General features: G+C 34.5%; 1 protein-coding gene across 1 annotated transcript; it reads left to right on the forward strand.

Moving 5' to 3' along the window:
• The first annotated feature begins 13,139 nt into the window (after positions 1–13,139).
• Positions 13,140–16,707, forward strand: LOC112005058 (uncharacterized). Its single transcript, XM_024037306.2, has 4 exons — positions 13,140–13,560; positions 13,870–14,453; positions 15,401–15,916; positions 16,251–16,707. Exons 1-4 carry the CDS (start codon positions 13,293–13,295, stop codon positions 16,386–16,388), a joined length of 1,506 nt encoding a protein of 501 aa, XP_023893074.1. The 5' UTR covers positions 13,140–13,292; the 3' UTR covers positions 16,389–16,707.
• Positions 16,708–17,259: the final 552 nt, after the last annotated feature.

Here is a 17,259-nt window from a genome sequence, read left to right on the forward strand (position 1 = left end):
GAGAGGAGCAGATGCAGGGGCTCCGGGACACCTTCCCCCATGATGTTCCCTTGATTCTCTCCAATCCTCACGAGTGTTGGCCGTTGGAGACGGCAACACTCGAGCACCGCCCATGACATGAATTCGCACGCCTTCTTCGTCGGGGGTGCGCTCCGAGGAGAGACGTTAGGTACTTCAACGACATCCCTCCGAGCCACCTTGTATGGCGCCATCGGGGTTACGCCTAGATTCTGCCGCGTCGGAAGCCCAGTGGGGGCTGCAGCCATAACGGTTCTTGGCACGAATGTCCTCACACCCGCCCAAAGCCGCCTTATATTTGCCAACTCCAGTCACAATTTCGGCGGGGTTGTTAAAGGGGCTTGGGGAGCTGAAAGGGTATATTCTTTCTGTTTATGTTGGGAGGTTCATGGATTATGGAGAAACCATCCCCCACCTTATATAGGGGATGAGGGTTTGTGAGAATTAATTCATGCAGAATTCGAAAAGAGAGTTATCAGTAGGGCTAATAATGAAGCTACCAAATTCCAAGGGGGCTGTAGACCGTTGGACTCGTGTTAATTCACGAGGACATTAATGAAGGTGCGTTTCGCGCACCGAAGCGTCAAGCGCGAAACACGAACGGACAAAAGACGCTTCATAAATGAAAAGATGGGGGCTGGAGCTGGAGGCGAGATCAACGCCACGTGTAAAGATCATAATCCGACCCAAGGAGGAATCATCTCCAGTAAAGTGGTCCGAGGACAAACCCCTATTTACAGAAAAATAGAAGTGGTAGACAGAACCAAGGCATTGCATGGTCCTCGGACCCAAGCCTATGGTAAAACTATTCACACCATTATACCTGGGTACTAGACAAAACCAAGGTATTGCATGGTCCTCGGACTCAAACCTATGGGGAAACTAGATACTTATAGAAAAATAGAAGTGGTAGACAGAACCAAGGCATTGCATGGTCCTCGGACCCAAGCCTATGGTAAAACTATTCACACCATTATACCTGGTACTAGACAGAACCAAGGTATTGCATGGTCCTCGAACTCAAACCTATGGGAAACTAGATACTTACAGAAAAATAGAAGTGGTAGACAGAACCAAGGCATTGCACGGTCCTCGGACCCAAGCCTATGGTAAAACTATTCACACCATTATACCTGGGTACTAGACAGAACCAAGGTATTGCATGGTCCTCGGACTCAAACCTATGGGGAAACTAGATACTTACAGAAAAATAGAAGTGGTAGACAGAACTAAGGCGTTGCATGGTCCTCGGACCCAAGCCTATGGTAAAACTATTCACACCATTATACCTGGGTACTAGACAGAACCAAGGTATTGCATGGTCCTCGGACTCAAACCTATGGGGAAACTAGATACTTACAGAAAAATAGAAGTGGTAGACAGAACTAAGGCGTTGCATGGTCCTCGGACTCAAGCCTATGGTAAAACTATTCACACCATTATACCTGGGTACTAGACAGAACCAAGGTATTGCATGGTCCTCGGACTCAAACCTATGGGGAAACTAGATATTTACAGAAAAATAGAAGTGGTAGACAGAACCAAGGCATTGCATGGTCCTCGGACCCAAGCCTATGGTAAAACTATTCACACCATTATACCTAGGTACTAGACAGAACCAAGGTATTGCATGGTCCTCGGACTCAAACCTATGGAGAAACTAGATACTTACAGAAAAATAGAAGTGGTAGACAGAACCAAGGCATTGCATGGTCCTCGGACCCAAGCCTATGGTAAAACTATTCACACCATTATACCTGGGTACTAGACAGAACCAAGGTATTGCATGGTCCTCGGACTTAAACCTATGGGGAAACTAGATACTTACAGAAAAATAGAAGTGGTAGACAGAACCAAGGCATTGCATGGTCCTCGGACCCAAGCCTATGGTAAAACTATTCACACCATTATACCTAGGTACTAGACAAACCAAGGTATTGCATAGTCCTCGGACTCAAACCTATGGGGAAACTAGATACTTACAGAAAAATAGAAGTACTAGACAGAACCAAGGTATTGCATGGTCTTCGGACTCAAACCTATGGGAAAACTAGATACTTACAGAAAAAAAAAAAAAAAAAACTATCATATTTTTTTATATAAAAAAAATTATCGTACTTGATCTAAAAAAAGAAGCATATAGATATATTTGGGGGTTAATTTAGTCCATCATAATCTTGGGATTTCAAGGATTAAAACTTTTGTTTAACTTGGGATTTCCCTCCTTTTAATTTGGAGGGGAAAATCATAACCATTCCAAGATTTACTTTTTTTGTAATCCTATATGTGTAGTATATTATATTATACACGTACGTATGTAACATATTTTTCAAAAAAACAAATTGGAAAATACAGAATTTCCATTTTTAAAAGTACTATAAAAATAGTATTTTCCCATATTATATTTGTATACAAGTAGTCCAAACTTAAATATTATGAACTTAATTTACTTTAAGTAAAACTATTTGATTAAAAGTATATGATTAATTGTTTTGAGATATTTAAAAGAAGATTCATTATTTATTTTAAATTATTCTATAGTTTATTATTAAATTTTCTTTTCGTAAAAACTTAGGCTTACACTATGTGTATTTGTCATGTAATTTCAAGTAATTTTTATTCTTTTATTTTTATCATCTATTTTATATATAATTATTTTATTTTAAAGCATGATGAAAATTTGAAAACATGTATACTAAATACAATAAATTACTACATTAGAGAACTAACTTAATTGTTATGTACAATATAATACAACAAAATGTATTTTTAGCAACGAAACTTGGTGAGGAAATATTTTTTTCGTTGCTAAAATTACAGATTTAGCGACAAAATATGGAATATAATATTTCACTAAATTGAAATATAATAATGGAAATAACATATAAAATAACATAATATTTGACTAAATTGAAATATAATAATGGAAATAATATGGTATTTATAGGCATTCCTCTGCAATACATTGTTTGTACTTCTATTTTCCTTTTTTTCATTTTTATTTTTATTTTAAAATATTTTTAAAACTTGGACTGAATGATTTATCTTTAATGTCAAATAAATTTTGTATTAAGAGAAAGGAGGCAAAAATACAAGAGGAACCTTATTTCATTTGCACCACAAGAGTTCAAAATAGAGAATAGAATAGAATAGAGGGGATGGGGATGGGGATGGTTTCTTCTTGAATACATGAGGGAGCTCAATTAGCGATAGTAACATCAGGCCCATCTAAATAAGATTTTTCTTAAAATATAGCTAAACCTATTTAAATGGTGTGTGTATCAAACTCAACATTCTAGTGCAAAAATAATAAATGAACAATGTCTCAATACATGTATTGAGGTATTGTTTGTTGGGTGCACTGCACCATGAGTCCAGCACATTTGTAATAGACATGCTCATTTAATGAGCTTGTCTTTCATGTTTCTTAACTTTTCTCCATCATATACAAAAGTCAGCATGACTTATTGGGGTTGGTTGGCTTAGGCATGTTGGACACGATGATGAAAAAAAAAAAAAAAGGCTGATGCATTGAGGCTATTCGGCCTAAGGGAGAGTTGAAGGAATAAGAAATTGGCTAAAGCGAAGTCAAGGAAAGTGAGTTGTATTTATTGTGATTTGATGTCAAGAGTGTGAAAGGAATAAAAGAAGGAAAAGACGAAAAAGGAGAGGCCATTCAGCCAGTGAGGAAGAAAGTGAAGTCGCAGAGAAAGTGAGGACTAAGTGCAGTTTTGAAGACCTACCTAAGTAAGAGCAAGCAAAAGAAAAGGGAAAAATAGAGAAAGTTAAGAGAAAATTGTGAGAGATAGACAATGAGAAAGAGAGCAATAAGCGAAAAGAAAAAGAGTTTTTTTTTTTTTTTCTCAAGTTATATCTTTTAGTGTTGTAATCTTTATTTAATATAATGAAATTATTTAGAGTTTGTCCCGTAATATTTTCATTTAAGAAGAAAGTGTTTTCATATAAATCGTTGTGTTGTTGTACTTTCGCTTTACTTACTGAAATTTATTCACAGTTATATAGAATTTTTTCCAACATTGTTCACCAATACACCCAAAAAAAATGTTTTTTATTCATATTCTGTCTCTCTACGATCCACAGATCGGTGGTGATGTGTGAACTAAGTTGACCAAAAATCATATCTCACATTATCCCTTATTTACAAAAACGATACCTATTACTACCAAATAAATATAAATCTCAACTAGTTTTTAATAATGAGTTCATATACATAGTAGAAGAGTACTAAGTTCATATACCTAGTTGGGTTAAGGATACTAAGATTGAACGCCAAATTTATTTTCAAAATCAAATTTATTTTTTTTTTTTTTTTTTTTTTTGGCTATGAGTTTATGGTGTGGTGGTTCTGCGGCTGTTAAAATTAAATGTTTTGGGGAAGGATTTGGTGAAAAAAAGAATATATTTTTAGAGAGAGATAGGAAGCAATATTTAAATGTAATAGTAATAGTATTGAGATTCATGCAATTGTTTGTGAATATTTTTAGATTAGATTAGCTAACAAAACTGAACAAATTTGACTAAAAATATATTGATGCTAATGTGAATGTGCATTGTGTGCTGCAGAGTTGGACTATAAACAAGAGAACAAGACTGAAAAAGAAATTGAGAAACTATAATTGATTTTCAATGGTATATTATTAACTATGGGCGTAGAGGAAGAGATCGATCAATAATCAATCCCAACCAATATATACTGCCAAAAATAACTAAATGCCTTGACCGACGTTTATTCTGAGTCGTGGCCCACAACTTGTAGACCGTGTAGTACCCGTGTGGCCAATGACTAATGACTAATGACTAAAGATGGGGCTAGAAACTGGAAAGTAGAAACCCTTTTATTGTCTGCCTGTCGATTCCAGTTTCAACCAGGACCACCAGGTGTTGTAGGTGAACTAATAATAACCACTCCATAATAATACATTACTACACTATTCCTAGTACATGAAATTATTGAAATAGAGGTCTATTAAGTAATTTTCTTTATTATTTTAAATTCTAATACAAAAATTATGTTTGTGCCTCAAGGCCAAAGGAATTCTTCTAATCAATAATCTTTTTCTTTTTTTTTGTGGTGTGGATATACAATGAAAAGTTTCCAAAAAAAACACTACCCAAATCAGAAGTTGGTAGTCATGAACAATTGAACATGATGAGTAAATAGATGAAAGCAGAGGCTGTTTGGTATGTGTGTTTAAACAACAATTTTCAGTTTTTTTAAAAATACTTATTGGTAAAAAAGTATATGAAAATACGTGTAATATTGTTTAAAAATTAAAAACATATGTTTGAACTCGTGTACCAAATGGGACAAAAGGTCAAAAATATCTTCTTTTCTCTTTTCTTTTTTTCAAAACAAAAGTGTGAAAGAAAAGATTTGAGTCATGACAATCATTATTAAGACTTAGCGTACAATGTACACATAATCCAAAAAAACAAAAACAAAAACAAACAAAAAAAATCACTTGGTGCGAATTCAAAGGAGTTTGAAGCCTATGTTGCAACTTGCAAAGGAAGAAATAATTCATGCCCAACTGGATAAACACAAGCTACCTCCACCACATTGATTTGGCTGGTTTGCTAGAGCTCCAAGTGAACCTACCCATACGTTCAATTTTTATTTCATTTTGTCAAGGAAGTTTGGTCTGCAATAATATTTCCCATTAGTTTAGAATGTTACATTTCCTAAGGTTTTAATGCTCATTGCGCCAAAAAAAATTGACATTTTCTTCTACAAATATCAATTACTTAGATTATCATTATCTCTCTCGTACATATTGTATGAGCAACATGCAAGTAAGAAAATGAATTGATGGCTGCAACGCAGAGCAACACAGGTGGAGTGGAGGAGTCAATTTGCCTGAGTCATCTTCACCTGTTTAGATGTATTATTTGCCTTTTGAATAGTGTTACACACCACCTAATTCGCTACCTGTTTCCTTATTATATCCGTGATCCTCGAGACATTAGTTTTGGTGATGTACTGACATACGTTTAGTTTGACAAATTTGAGTTTGTTCTTAGCCAATTCTAGGTACCATTTGAGTATTTGAATTGAACCCTTATGTGGAAATAATCACCCCAGATGTAATTTGAAAGAATAATATTCAATGCCTTAGAAATCGATAATCATTATGTTTATGAAATGCAAGAAAGTCCATATGGACTAAGCAAAACCTATAAACATTTGAGTGGAAATTGAAGATTTGGTACCAGATAAGATAATCATCACCATCTAATCTAGAAGTTCGTGGGCCACTGATTTAGCCATGTCAGTAATTTTATCAGACTACTCAGTGCCTCAATGGTTGGAAAAGCCTTCCACTAAGGCAGACAAAAAGATAAGAACTTGGCCCTTTTCCCTGAAAAATCAGCCTGGGTAGGGTGTTGGGGAGAAACCAATTTGCAGACCTTTTGGACAGTTATCATTAACATATGAGACTGTGATTAACATGGTAAAAGATTCTCTTAATTAATCTATGTTATGATTCAGAATTAGATACGACAAATCTAACTATATATTCGGTGTTACTTTAATTAAAATTTTAAATGATATAGTATGTCTTTCCTCGAAGAAAAAAAAAAAAAAAAAACTCTTTCCATTTGAAATGAATAAAGTTCCGTGGTTCATATTAAAAATGACAAATCACAACATTTAAAACTTTAAATAACATATTAGTTTGTAATGGCTCAATCTAAGGAATAAAATTTTAACACAGAAATTTACTTTCTCCGCTTCATTGAAATGGAGAAGATCCTATTAAATATAGAAAATATATCTTAACCGTGAAATATGCTTTCTCTATTTCAAGTTGACATGCCAAAAAAAATTACAATTTAATTTTTTTCATAATTGTTAATGCGGTAAGTTGTGATTGGAGCAATATCAATTTGAGAAATGATATGTTTACAACATTTTTACAACAAATCCTAAGTGGCAGGTTGTTACTGATTGTTATTATGAGGGCAAAAAAGTAATCTTAGTGTTAGTTTCAAATTTGAACCAATAACAACTAACCACCTATAATTTGTTGTAAAAATGTTGTAAAATTGTTATAGACGTAGCATCTCTCTATCAATTTTACATAAGTCAACTGATAAATCAAAACTTTTAATCCTAGCAATTTTACAGGTGTCTAAAATAGAGGTTAAGAAATACTTTCAAATACATTTTTTTTTTTAAGTATATTCATTGATTGCAAATGTGGTTGTATTATTGTATGTGTTTCTTTTTACTTTAAACATTTTGTGTATAATTTAATTTAATTTTTAACAAAAATTATTTAAAAATACAATAATAAATAATTTAAAGACATAGAATTTCACAATCCTAAATTACTAATAATGTTATTTGAAAATCATAAATTAAAAAAAATTACATAAAATTAACAAAATAATGTAGAAATAAATGAATGTGATTAATGAGTTTCAAGAAATTAATAAATGAATGTTTAAATTATTTTATTTATTGGTGACACAACTGTTTGTTCTATATAGTAAATTTGTAATACCCTAACATCAATCAATTCTAAGAGCACCAGCTTCCTGGGTTGGGAACCGGTTACTATTTTACCACCTCAAAAGTTACTTTATCTCACTTTACAATATACCTAGCATCTTTATTTTTAAAATCAAACAATCATATTTTTGGAAATCCATATTTCTATAACAATCATTTGTTTGGAAAAAAATGTGTTTTCTATATTTATCAAAAAAAAAGTTTCTTTTAAGAGTAGAATGAAACTAATTTTTTCTCTAATTAAATTAAACTATGAACTTATCAAAATTCATTTACGCAAAACATACATTTCATAATGAACCTATCAAAATCCATTTACATAAAACATACACTATATTATAAACCTGTCAAATTCCATTTACAAACTATATAATGTACCTGTCAAAATTCATTTATGCAAAACACACTATATAATGAACCCGTCAAATTCCCACACGCAAAACACAAATTATACTATGAACCTGTCAAATTCCATTTATGCAAAAACACAAACCATACTATGAACCTATCAAATTCCATTTCACCAAAACACAAACTATACTATAAACCTGTTGTTAATGGTCATTTTGGAAACCAAAAAAGAAAGAGGGAGCCCAGCAACACAGACCAAAAAGAAGTTGGCAAATAGATAAAATTAAAAAAAATATAAAATAAAAAATAAAAACTATTAAGCCCAAACGGCAGGAATAATGGATTACAGGCCCATAAAATAAATAAATAGGTCTTGAGAAAGCAAATGGGCTCAAAGGAGCCCGGAAAAAGAGAAATAGCAAATAGCAAACCCATAGGCAGTGTATGATATAGAAAAGTAAGAATGGACCGCGGCAAGCCCAAAGTAATGTAAGCAAAGAGAGTAAGAGGTTGATGGCAGACCCACAAATCCCAAGGATGAGTATGAGGTAATTGAGCTGAGAAAGCCCAATGAAGTTAGTAAAAACTCATGGGAACACAGAGTTAGGAAAAGGGCCGAAGAAGCCCAAGAAAAGCAAATGGGCCAAGGATGCTCAAGAGAAAACAAAAAGGACACAGGAGCCCATAAGTAAGAAAACCCACAGCCATGCTAAGTCGCTGGGGAAAGAATAAACGACAAGCCTGAAAAGGCCCAACAGGATTGAGTCATTGCAGTAGGAATGACAAAATAATATAGCAGGAAATGATGGCAAATCAAAGAATAGATTGAAAGAAGGCAAAACCCAACATCAAGCAAAGCCCAACACCTAAAGGGAGCGGAAAATCATAAAGCAACCCACACAAAAGGTCAAAGAAGTACGGCAGACTGTGCAAGCAAGCCTCTAAACTGCGGCGAACGCATGAGCAACAGGCAAATTTTGGACATACATGAAAGGGAGACACGCGTAAGGCTCAGGCACCACCAGCTTGTATCTAGACAATATGGGACATAATGGGGTCATAGGTCAAAGGTAAAGGGGTATGGTTTGGCGGTAGGGAGAGGGGAAAAAACCTATTCTGCGGTTCTTACTCAAGCTCTTTTGGGGGGTACGTCCTGTTCGGATAACATATCACCCAAAAGAAGCAAGGTTAAGTTGGAACTGCTAAGTGCATGCTATGAGGGATAGAAAGAGAGAGCACCCACACCATGGCAGGAAAGGGTGCCACGGCAGACTAATAAATAAAACAGCTCTCCTTTGTCTAGAAATGAGGAGTGGCACACAGACGAACCAATAGTGGTCGACAAGTACACCCAGACTAGATAAAGGTGGTTAAAGGCTAAAATAGTAAAATCTGGTCACTATATGCACTATATAAGGAGACCCTTGCCGTGCCCAGAGAGGGAGAGAATCGTCTCTGGGAATTACAAAAAATAGAAAACAAGTGTAAAAGAAGAGAAAGAAAAGATAAGAGGAAAACTAAAAAAAACAAAGAAAGAAAAAAGGAAAAAACAAAGAGTTAGACCGGCAAGCATGCACCAGTAGGTTGATTTCCCTCTCTCCCTCTCAAAATCCTTCTCCCTGCCAAAAGCAAGAAAAATGGGTTTTTCTCCGAGCACCAACCATTCAAACCCGCTTCCCTTAAAGTAATTAACTTCCACAACAGGATTTTCCCTGGGAGGTTGATTGCGTTGAGAAGAAGCGTTCTTCCCTCTCTGGTCTTGGTCCGGCGAACTGGATTTGCTCTAATTTTATTCTTCTCTTGATTAACCCATGAGCTGACCATTTAATTAACTTACTGTCTTTATTAAAAATAATTATCATTATTGTGATCATCTCTTTTAAATTAAGGATTAATTGTTTACTTTAGTTGAAGAAGTCGAAGTATTCATTTTTTTTTTGTTTTATTATCATGTCTGCCTACCATAACTCATCTAAAATAGTTCTGCCTGCCTTAAGCATGTTCCTGGCAGACAAGGCATAATTTGCACCAAGCTAGGCCAAGTTGAGTTGGAGTTGGACCGGTCTCAAGTCCTTTACTCATAACATTTAGGCCTAGTACCGCAGGAGGCGGCCCAACCCAATATAACAAAAAAGGCCCCTACACCTGTCAAATTTCATTTATGCAAAGAACAAACCATACTATAAACCTGTCAAATTTCATTTATTCAAAGAACAAACTATACCATTTATGCAAAGCACAAACCATACTATAAACCAGTCAAATTCCATTTATGCAAAACATAAACTATACTACAAAATTTTCAAATTCCATTTACACAAATTAAACACAACCTATACTATGAACCCGTTAAAATTCCATTTATGCAAAACATAAGCAAAACACAAACTATACTATGAATCTGTCAAATTCCATTTATGCAAAGCACAAACCATACTATGAACCTATCAAATTCCATTTATGCAAAACACAAACTATACTATAAACTTGTCAAATTCCATTTATACAAAGCACAAACCATACTATGAATTTGTCAAAATCCATTTATGCAAACATACAAACTATACTATAAATCTGTCAAATTCCATTTATGCAAAACACAGCCTATACTATGAATCTGTCAAATTTCATTTATGCAAAACACAAACTATACTATGAACCTGTCAAATTCAATTTATGCAAAGCACAAACAATACTATGAACCTATCAAATTACATTTATGCAAAACACAAACTATACTATAAACCTGTCAAATTTCATTTACGCAAAACACAATTTATACTATGAACCTATCAAATTCCATTTATGCAAAACACAAACTATACTATAAACTCGTCAAATTATACAAAGCACAAACCATACTATGAATCTGTCAAATTTCATTCATGCAAAACACAAACTATATTATAAACTTGTCAAATTCTAATTTCTACAAAAGACAACCTATACTATGAACCTATCAAATTCCATTTACACAAAACACAAGCAAAACACAAACTATACTATGAACCTGACATTAACTCATATCAAAAGCTGAATACATATTGTAGGGATAAAGGCCCAAAGTCACATATTGGGCCTTGGGCTTGGTCCGAGGACATAGGCTAGTCCGAGAAGGGACAAATAATTATGGGAAACTCCAATTGTAAAGTCTCATAAGTTGGGAACGAATGGAGGGCGATCCGAGGAGGAACTATTCCTCGGATATGATGAACACGACTCAAACCTGTATTCCACCAATCAAGGTGACCTTCCAAGAAGCTCCAACGATAAGAACGTGCATCATGTACATATAAGAATGATGGAAACTTAGAAATATAAAGAGAAATGCTACTACCACCACATTAAATGCATTGCAACTACTTTTTGGGCCACATTTATGTGGAGAGGACCCCTGAACAGTGCTACCTTAGCCACCGCGACTCACAAAAAGTTAGAGAATGTATCTGATGGGACAGACACTTAAGCGAGGGTTTAAATGATCAACAAGTGTAGGATCAAGATGGGACAAAGAGAACTATATAATGTGAGAGACCTTGCATGAGAAGAGGGAGAGAAAAGGGAAGAAAGGCTACTATAACAATCAAAATTGCATTTGTAATCAGTTCTATTGATTTCTATCATGATTTGCTTCCTCGGACAATGAATTCATTCAATCCTATATGTTCTAATTCTTGCTCAATCATCTTTTAAATCCATACTAGCCATTGTTAAATTTATAGAGGGCCTAGTTCTTTGATCCACTCTCTACAAATTTATTGTACTGGGCTCATTAGACCAATATTCCATATCTTTTGGGTTTGGGCTATAAAACAAGACCCTACACATATCAATATAAAAATTAACCTGCCAAGTAGAAGTAGTTTCAGTTCAACCTTAACTCATATCAAACGGGATTATCATTTATTTGATTACTACAAGTTAATTGTTTAAAAAATTCTAAATTATTAGAATTTTGTATTTTCTATATAACTTTAGTATTTTCCTAATGCGAAATGCATTTATTTCATGACTTCGCTATTCATCAAAAGACGCTTTTACAATTAATTATTAGCAAAATGAAAATTCCTCTCCCTTTTTCATTCTTATTACCTTCTTTCAATTCTTGTTAAAAGTTTTTTTTTTTAGTAGTTTAATTATGCTTCTTAATATTTTTTTATGAAATATTTAGAGTTCAAATTCCTCAACCCTAAATATCAGCTTATTCACACCAAAAAAAAAAAAAAAAAAAAATACCTTTTGCTTATTTATTTATTTTTCAAAGACAATGACTTCAATAATTTTTGCCACTTAAATAATTTTATACAAAATCTACCTTTGCACTTTTTCTTTTTGACCAAAACCCACAAGTAACCAGGTGGACCCTAGTGCCGACCTAATTATACAATAGAGAATAGATTGTACAATAAGAAATAACGTTAGAATTACAAATAATTACATAATTTTTACCACAATTTATTACATGTTAATTGTCAATATTAAAATAATAGTGTAGGATCACATGGGTTAATATCTCTACCACTCACAACTCGTATCTGAGTTGTGACAAAAATTGTGGGATTATTTGTGTTTCTGGCATTACTATGTAATAAAATCAAAGCTTCTTGTATTTCAAAAGAAAAGAGAAATTTACAAAAACGAAAATTGTTTTTTCTTGGTTTGTCTTGCTCTTGGAGTCATCATGTCAACTAATCAAACCAAAGCAACCTCCTGTATTTTCAAAAGAAAAGATAAGATTACCGAAAACGAAATTTGGTTTTCCTTGGTTCAGTGCTTGGCCTGTGTCACTTTAAGATCCTGTTATTAGTTACTTCAATAATTCAATTATAAAGAGAAAAGGTAAAATAGTAAAATGCACAAAATCTCCAATAAATTTTTTTTTTCTTCATAATCTAGCAATCTCATAAATTTTTAGTGTAGCACTTAATTATATAGAGTATAATTTTTATGTGTAAAATATTAAGCATCCTTAAAAATAAATAATGATGTACTCATTTGATGACGTGGGTCCATATTTAGGACTGTATTTTCATACTGTGTATTATAAAAAAAAAAAATTTGTTAGGATTCAATGTTGAACAATTAGAGAAAGTATCTAATGAGAGTTTAATATTTTTCCATCAGAAAAAGAAAAAAACTAGTTTCCATTTTGTCAAAAATAGAGGCCAGAATTGGGGTGAAGTGAAAATGAGCAACGTCTGACAGTTACACCTTACAAAATATAATAAAAAAACTATGGAAAGGGTCAATAGCACCGCAGCTGATACCCCCATTTACTGAGGAACAAAACCATACATGTGTTAATAAGTGCCTATAAATAAGAGTCAGCTTGTTCTGTTGTGTCTGTGAAGCACAACAGTGACACAACACTTCCCTGGAAATAGCAATGGAGCTACTGTTGCATGTGCTGTTTTCGTGGGTAACTGTGTTTGTGATAATTGCTTCTGGTGCAAGAGGTGATGAACAGTATATCTCAGCAGTGGGAGACCCAGGAATGAGAAGAGATGGACTGAGGGTGGCATTTGAAGCTTGGAACTTTTGCAATGAAGTTGGAGAAGAAGCTCCTGGAATGGGGAGCCCCAGAGCTGCTGATTGTTTTGATCTCTCAAGTAAGCATGTCCACTACCATGGAAGGAAACATAAGAATGAACAAGGTTGGCCTTTTTATTTTCATGTGTTTTGCTTTTAATTCTTAATTTTTACTATTTTTTTTCTGTTTTATATAGAAATTCTCAATCTTTTTCCTTTATATATGATATAAATGCCATGGCAATGTCCAATGGGAATGTTCTTTATTTGCTTCCATTTTTTATATATGTTCAGAATGCATGATTTGTTCTTGGCTGTTGTAAACAATTGAAATTAAATAATATAATCATGTTGGTCAATAGCTAGCATTATGTTGGGCTTTTTAAATAAATAAACTAATAAATGGAATTCTGAATATTGGGCACAATGGGCAGGTTCCTTTCAGGAATTGAGACACAAGGTTTCAGAAGCTGATAACGGACTTGGGGTGGGTAAACCATTCCCAGGGTTGAGCCCAGGCGCTGCAAATGATGTAGACCTTTATGCTGCAGAGAAGGAGGAGTATCTTGGTTCTTTATGTCAAGTTGATACCCCAAGTCCATGGCAGTTTTGGATGATTATGCTGAAAAATGGTAACTATGACACTCAGTCTGGCTTGTGTCCTGAAAATGGGAAGAAGGTACCTCCTTTCAATCCTGGGAGGTTTCCTTGCTTTGGAAAGGGGTGTATGAATCAACCCATCTTGTATCATCAATATACACATTTGTTAGGTGGTGGTACAATGAGAGGAAGTTTTAACGGAACTTATGATTTGGATTCTGACATCAGTGCTGGACTTAATGGAATCTCTTTCTATGAGGTGGTTTGGAAGAAAAAAGTTGGTCTTGGAAGTTGGGTATTCAATCATAAGCTCAAGACCTCTAAGAAGTACCCATGGTTGATGCTATACCTCAGAGCTGATGCAACCAAAGGATTCTCTGGTGGGTATCATTATAACACAAGGGGAATGCTCAAAAAAGTAAGTATGAGTTCTTTGGAAGCTATTTTTTCCTTAAAAGTCATTAATTCAATACCCATTTGAAATTTTTTCTCTCTAGGCTATAATTGAAATATAGTCAGCAAATTTTACTTTAATAAAGTAAATAACAGAAATGAGTCTTATTGTTTTTCTTGGTGACCTAAACATATATTAGTGAATGGTTGAGAGAGATTGGATTTTCTTGAATTTTTTAAGGAGATATGATACAAGAGAAGCACGTTATTGGACTGATAATTGGCCTTCCTGCAATCAATTGGTTCCATGTTAGGTCTAGGCATAAATAATTAATCTTTGTCCATTGATTATTTGATTCATATGAATTAAAAATTCATACCTAACCGTGGTCAAACATAAAGTCGTCCTTATACTTAACTTGTGCTTTAAGATTCAGCGAAGGTCACAAGGCCATTGTATAAAAATTGTTACTAATGGATCACATGAACCCTGCCTATATAGTTTGCAAATGCATGCAGTTGTTAGTTCTGTTTTGTCTTTGTTTTTTTTTTTTTTTCAAATGCTGAGCACTGCAACCATGAGTTGCCAGTTGGTTGTAGACTCAAGGTTTTCCCCAACTAATCAAGCAAAAAAGTACTCCTCATTTTTCACTTCATAAGCATATTCATTACAACATTGAAATAGTACCCCAAAAGTTTTAAACTAAATAATTATCTTCACTGTGTTCCATTAGCACTTATGCACTTGCTGGTCCTGATTATTTATTGAAGTAGGCCAAATTGGGTATAAATTTAACATCACCTTGTAACAAGTCTGCACTTGGACCACTTGAACGAGAATTGACATTTCGGGTCTCAGTCCAGCTTTGGTCATATACTCATGTTTATTAAATGCTTAGAAAAATAGATTCAGCACGCTGTCATGCCCGTGCTCCTTTCATTCCAGTAGTCACAATTTTAGTTATATTTCAGCTACCAGAGTCACCTAATTTTAAGGTCAGGCTGACTTTGGATATCAAACAAGGAGGAGGGCCCAAGAGCCAGTTCTACCTAATAGATATGGGTAGCTGCTGGAAGAACAATGGTGATCCCTGTGATGGAGATGTGCTCACTGATGTAACCAGATATAGTGAGATGATCATCAACCCTGAGACTCCAGCTTGGTGCAGCTCCACAAGTATAGGCAATTGCCCACCATATCATATTACTCCGGATAACAAAAAGATCTCCAGGAATGATACTGCTCACTTCCCATATGGAGCTTATCATTACTATTGTGCTCCAGGTAATGCTCAACATTTGGAGCAACCTGTAAGCACTTGTGATCCTTATAGCAATCCTCAAGCACAAGAAATTGTTCAGTTGCTGCCACACCCCATATGGACTGAGTACGGCTATCCAATCAAACAAGGAGACGGTTGGGTTGGTGATGCAAGGACATGGGAGCTTGATGTTGGTGGGTTGTCCAGTAGACTCTACTTCTATCAGGTTAGAAACTTAGAAAGTCATTTATTACTACTACTAAAAGATAGGAAAATTATAGTGACACAGTCCTCCAATAAATAAATACAAGTCATTTCATATAAAATATGACATAAGCTCATAAAGTAATATGAGAAAGTTAATTTTAGTCTATTATTAGGTGACTCGATTTTATTAGTGTGGAGTACCACATCAACTGTACTCCAAAATTACCTATTACTCATATAGATATGTAATGAATCCTTTTGACTAATAATTGATGCATTTTTTATATCAGGTTACTACTACTAAAAAAATGCAATGAATCTGATTAAAAGCGATGCATTCTTTTCTTTTGCAGGATCCTGATTCCCGTCCTGCTAGAAGAATATGGACATCCCTAGATGTGGGTACTGAAATTTTTGTTAGTGACAAAGATGAAATAGCAGAATGGACTCTGAGCGACTTCGACGTGATATACACACCCCCAAGCTCATAATTAGTTTCCAACCTTTTCTTCTAGCTGTTTCTTCATCTCTTACTTCCAAAGTAAGCAAAAGAACAGAAAAAGATTCATGACACTTGCAATAGAGCCGACAAAGAGTGTTAGGACTTAGGATGAGGAAGCCGGAAAAAAGCCCACAAGGGCAGAGCTTCCAAATCCTAGACACGTAGAGATTGTGAAAGATTCAATTCTCAACGCTTAAGCAAATCAGAAGATTATCATCAAGAATGAATATTTCGTTTTCATGTACAAGTGTATCTTCCCAATTTTTACTGATAAATTATGAGCTTATCCAAGCAAATTGGTTCCTGAAGTCCTGCTATTATTTTCATATGGTCTAGCATTAGCATCTCTCTGTTGCATTATGTACTGACCTCCAAATTTGTCTCCTCCAATTAAGCGACAATTACCCAACAAAGTGTATGACAACAAGTAACTAGACAATTACCCAAATTAGTCTCCTCCAATTAAGCGCAAGTAGACAGAATTCAAGTAGTCGGACTCTGGGACAATTATGCGTTACATTACATCATGGTGGTTTGGTTCTAAAAAGTGGAATGGACCTACCATGTGGGTTGGCACCTAACATACCAAATTTTTAATGTGAAAGCAAGACAATGAGTTTTTTTTTTTTTTTTTTTCTTTTTTCTTTTTTTTTTCTTTTTTTTTTTGATAATAGACAATGAGTTTCATGGACCAGGCAATTGAGAGTGTTGGTTTATTGATCACATAAAGCAGAGAGATATGATGCTTCCACTAAATTGGTTTGCAGCTTTCTTTGTTGCATACTTGCTCCAGTGCTACAACTTATGAGCCTTATTTTATGCTGTCACAAAAAGGTCATTAGGTAAAGATGCTGGGACCA

The sequence above is a fragment of the Quercus suber genome, unplaced genomic scaffold (assembly GCF_002906115.3).
Source record: "Quercus suber isolate HL8 unplaced genomic scaffold, Cork oak 2.0 scaffold_546, whole genome shotgun sequence".
NCBI lineage: Eukaryota > Viridiplantae > Streptophyta > Magnoliopsida > Fagales > Fagaceae > Quercus > Quercus suber.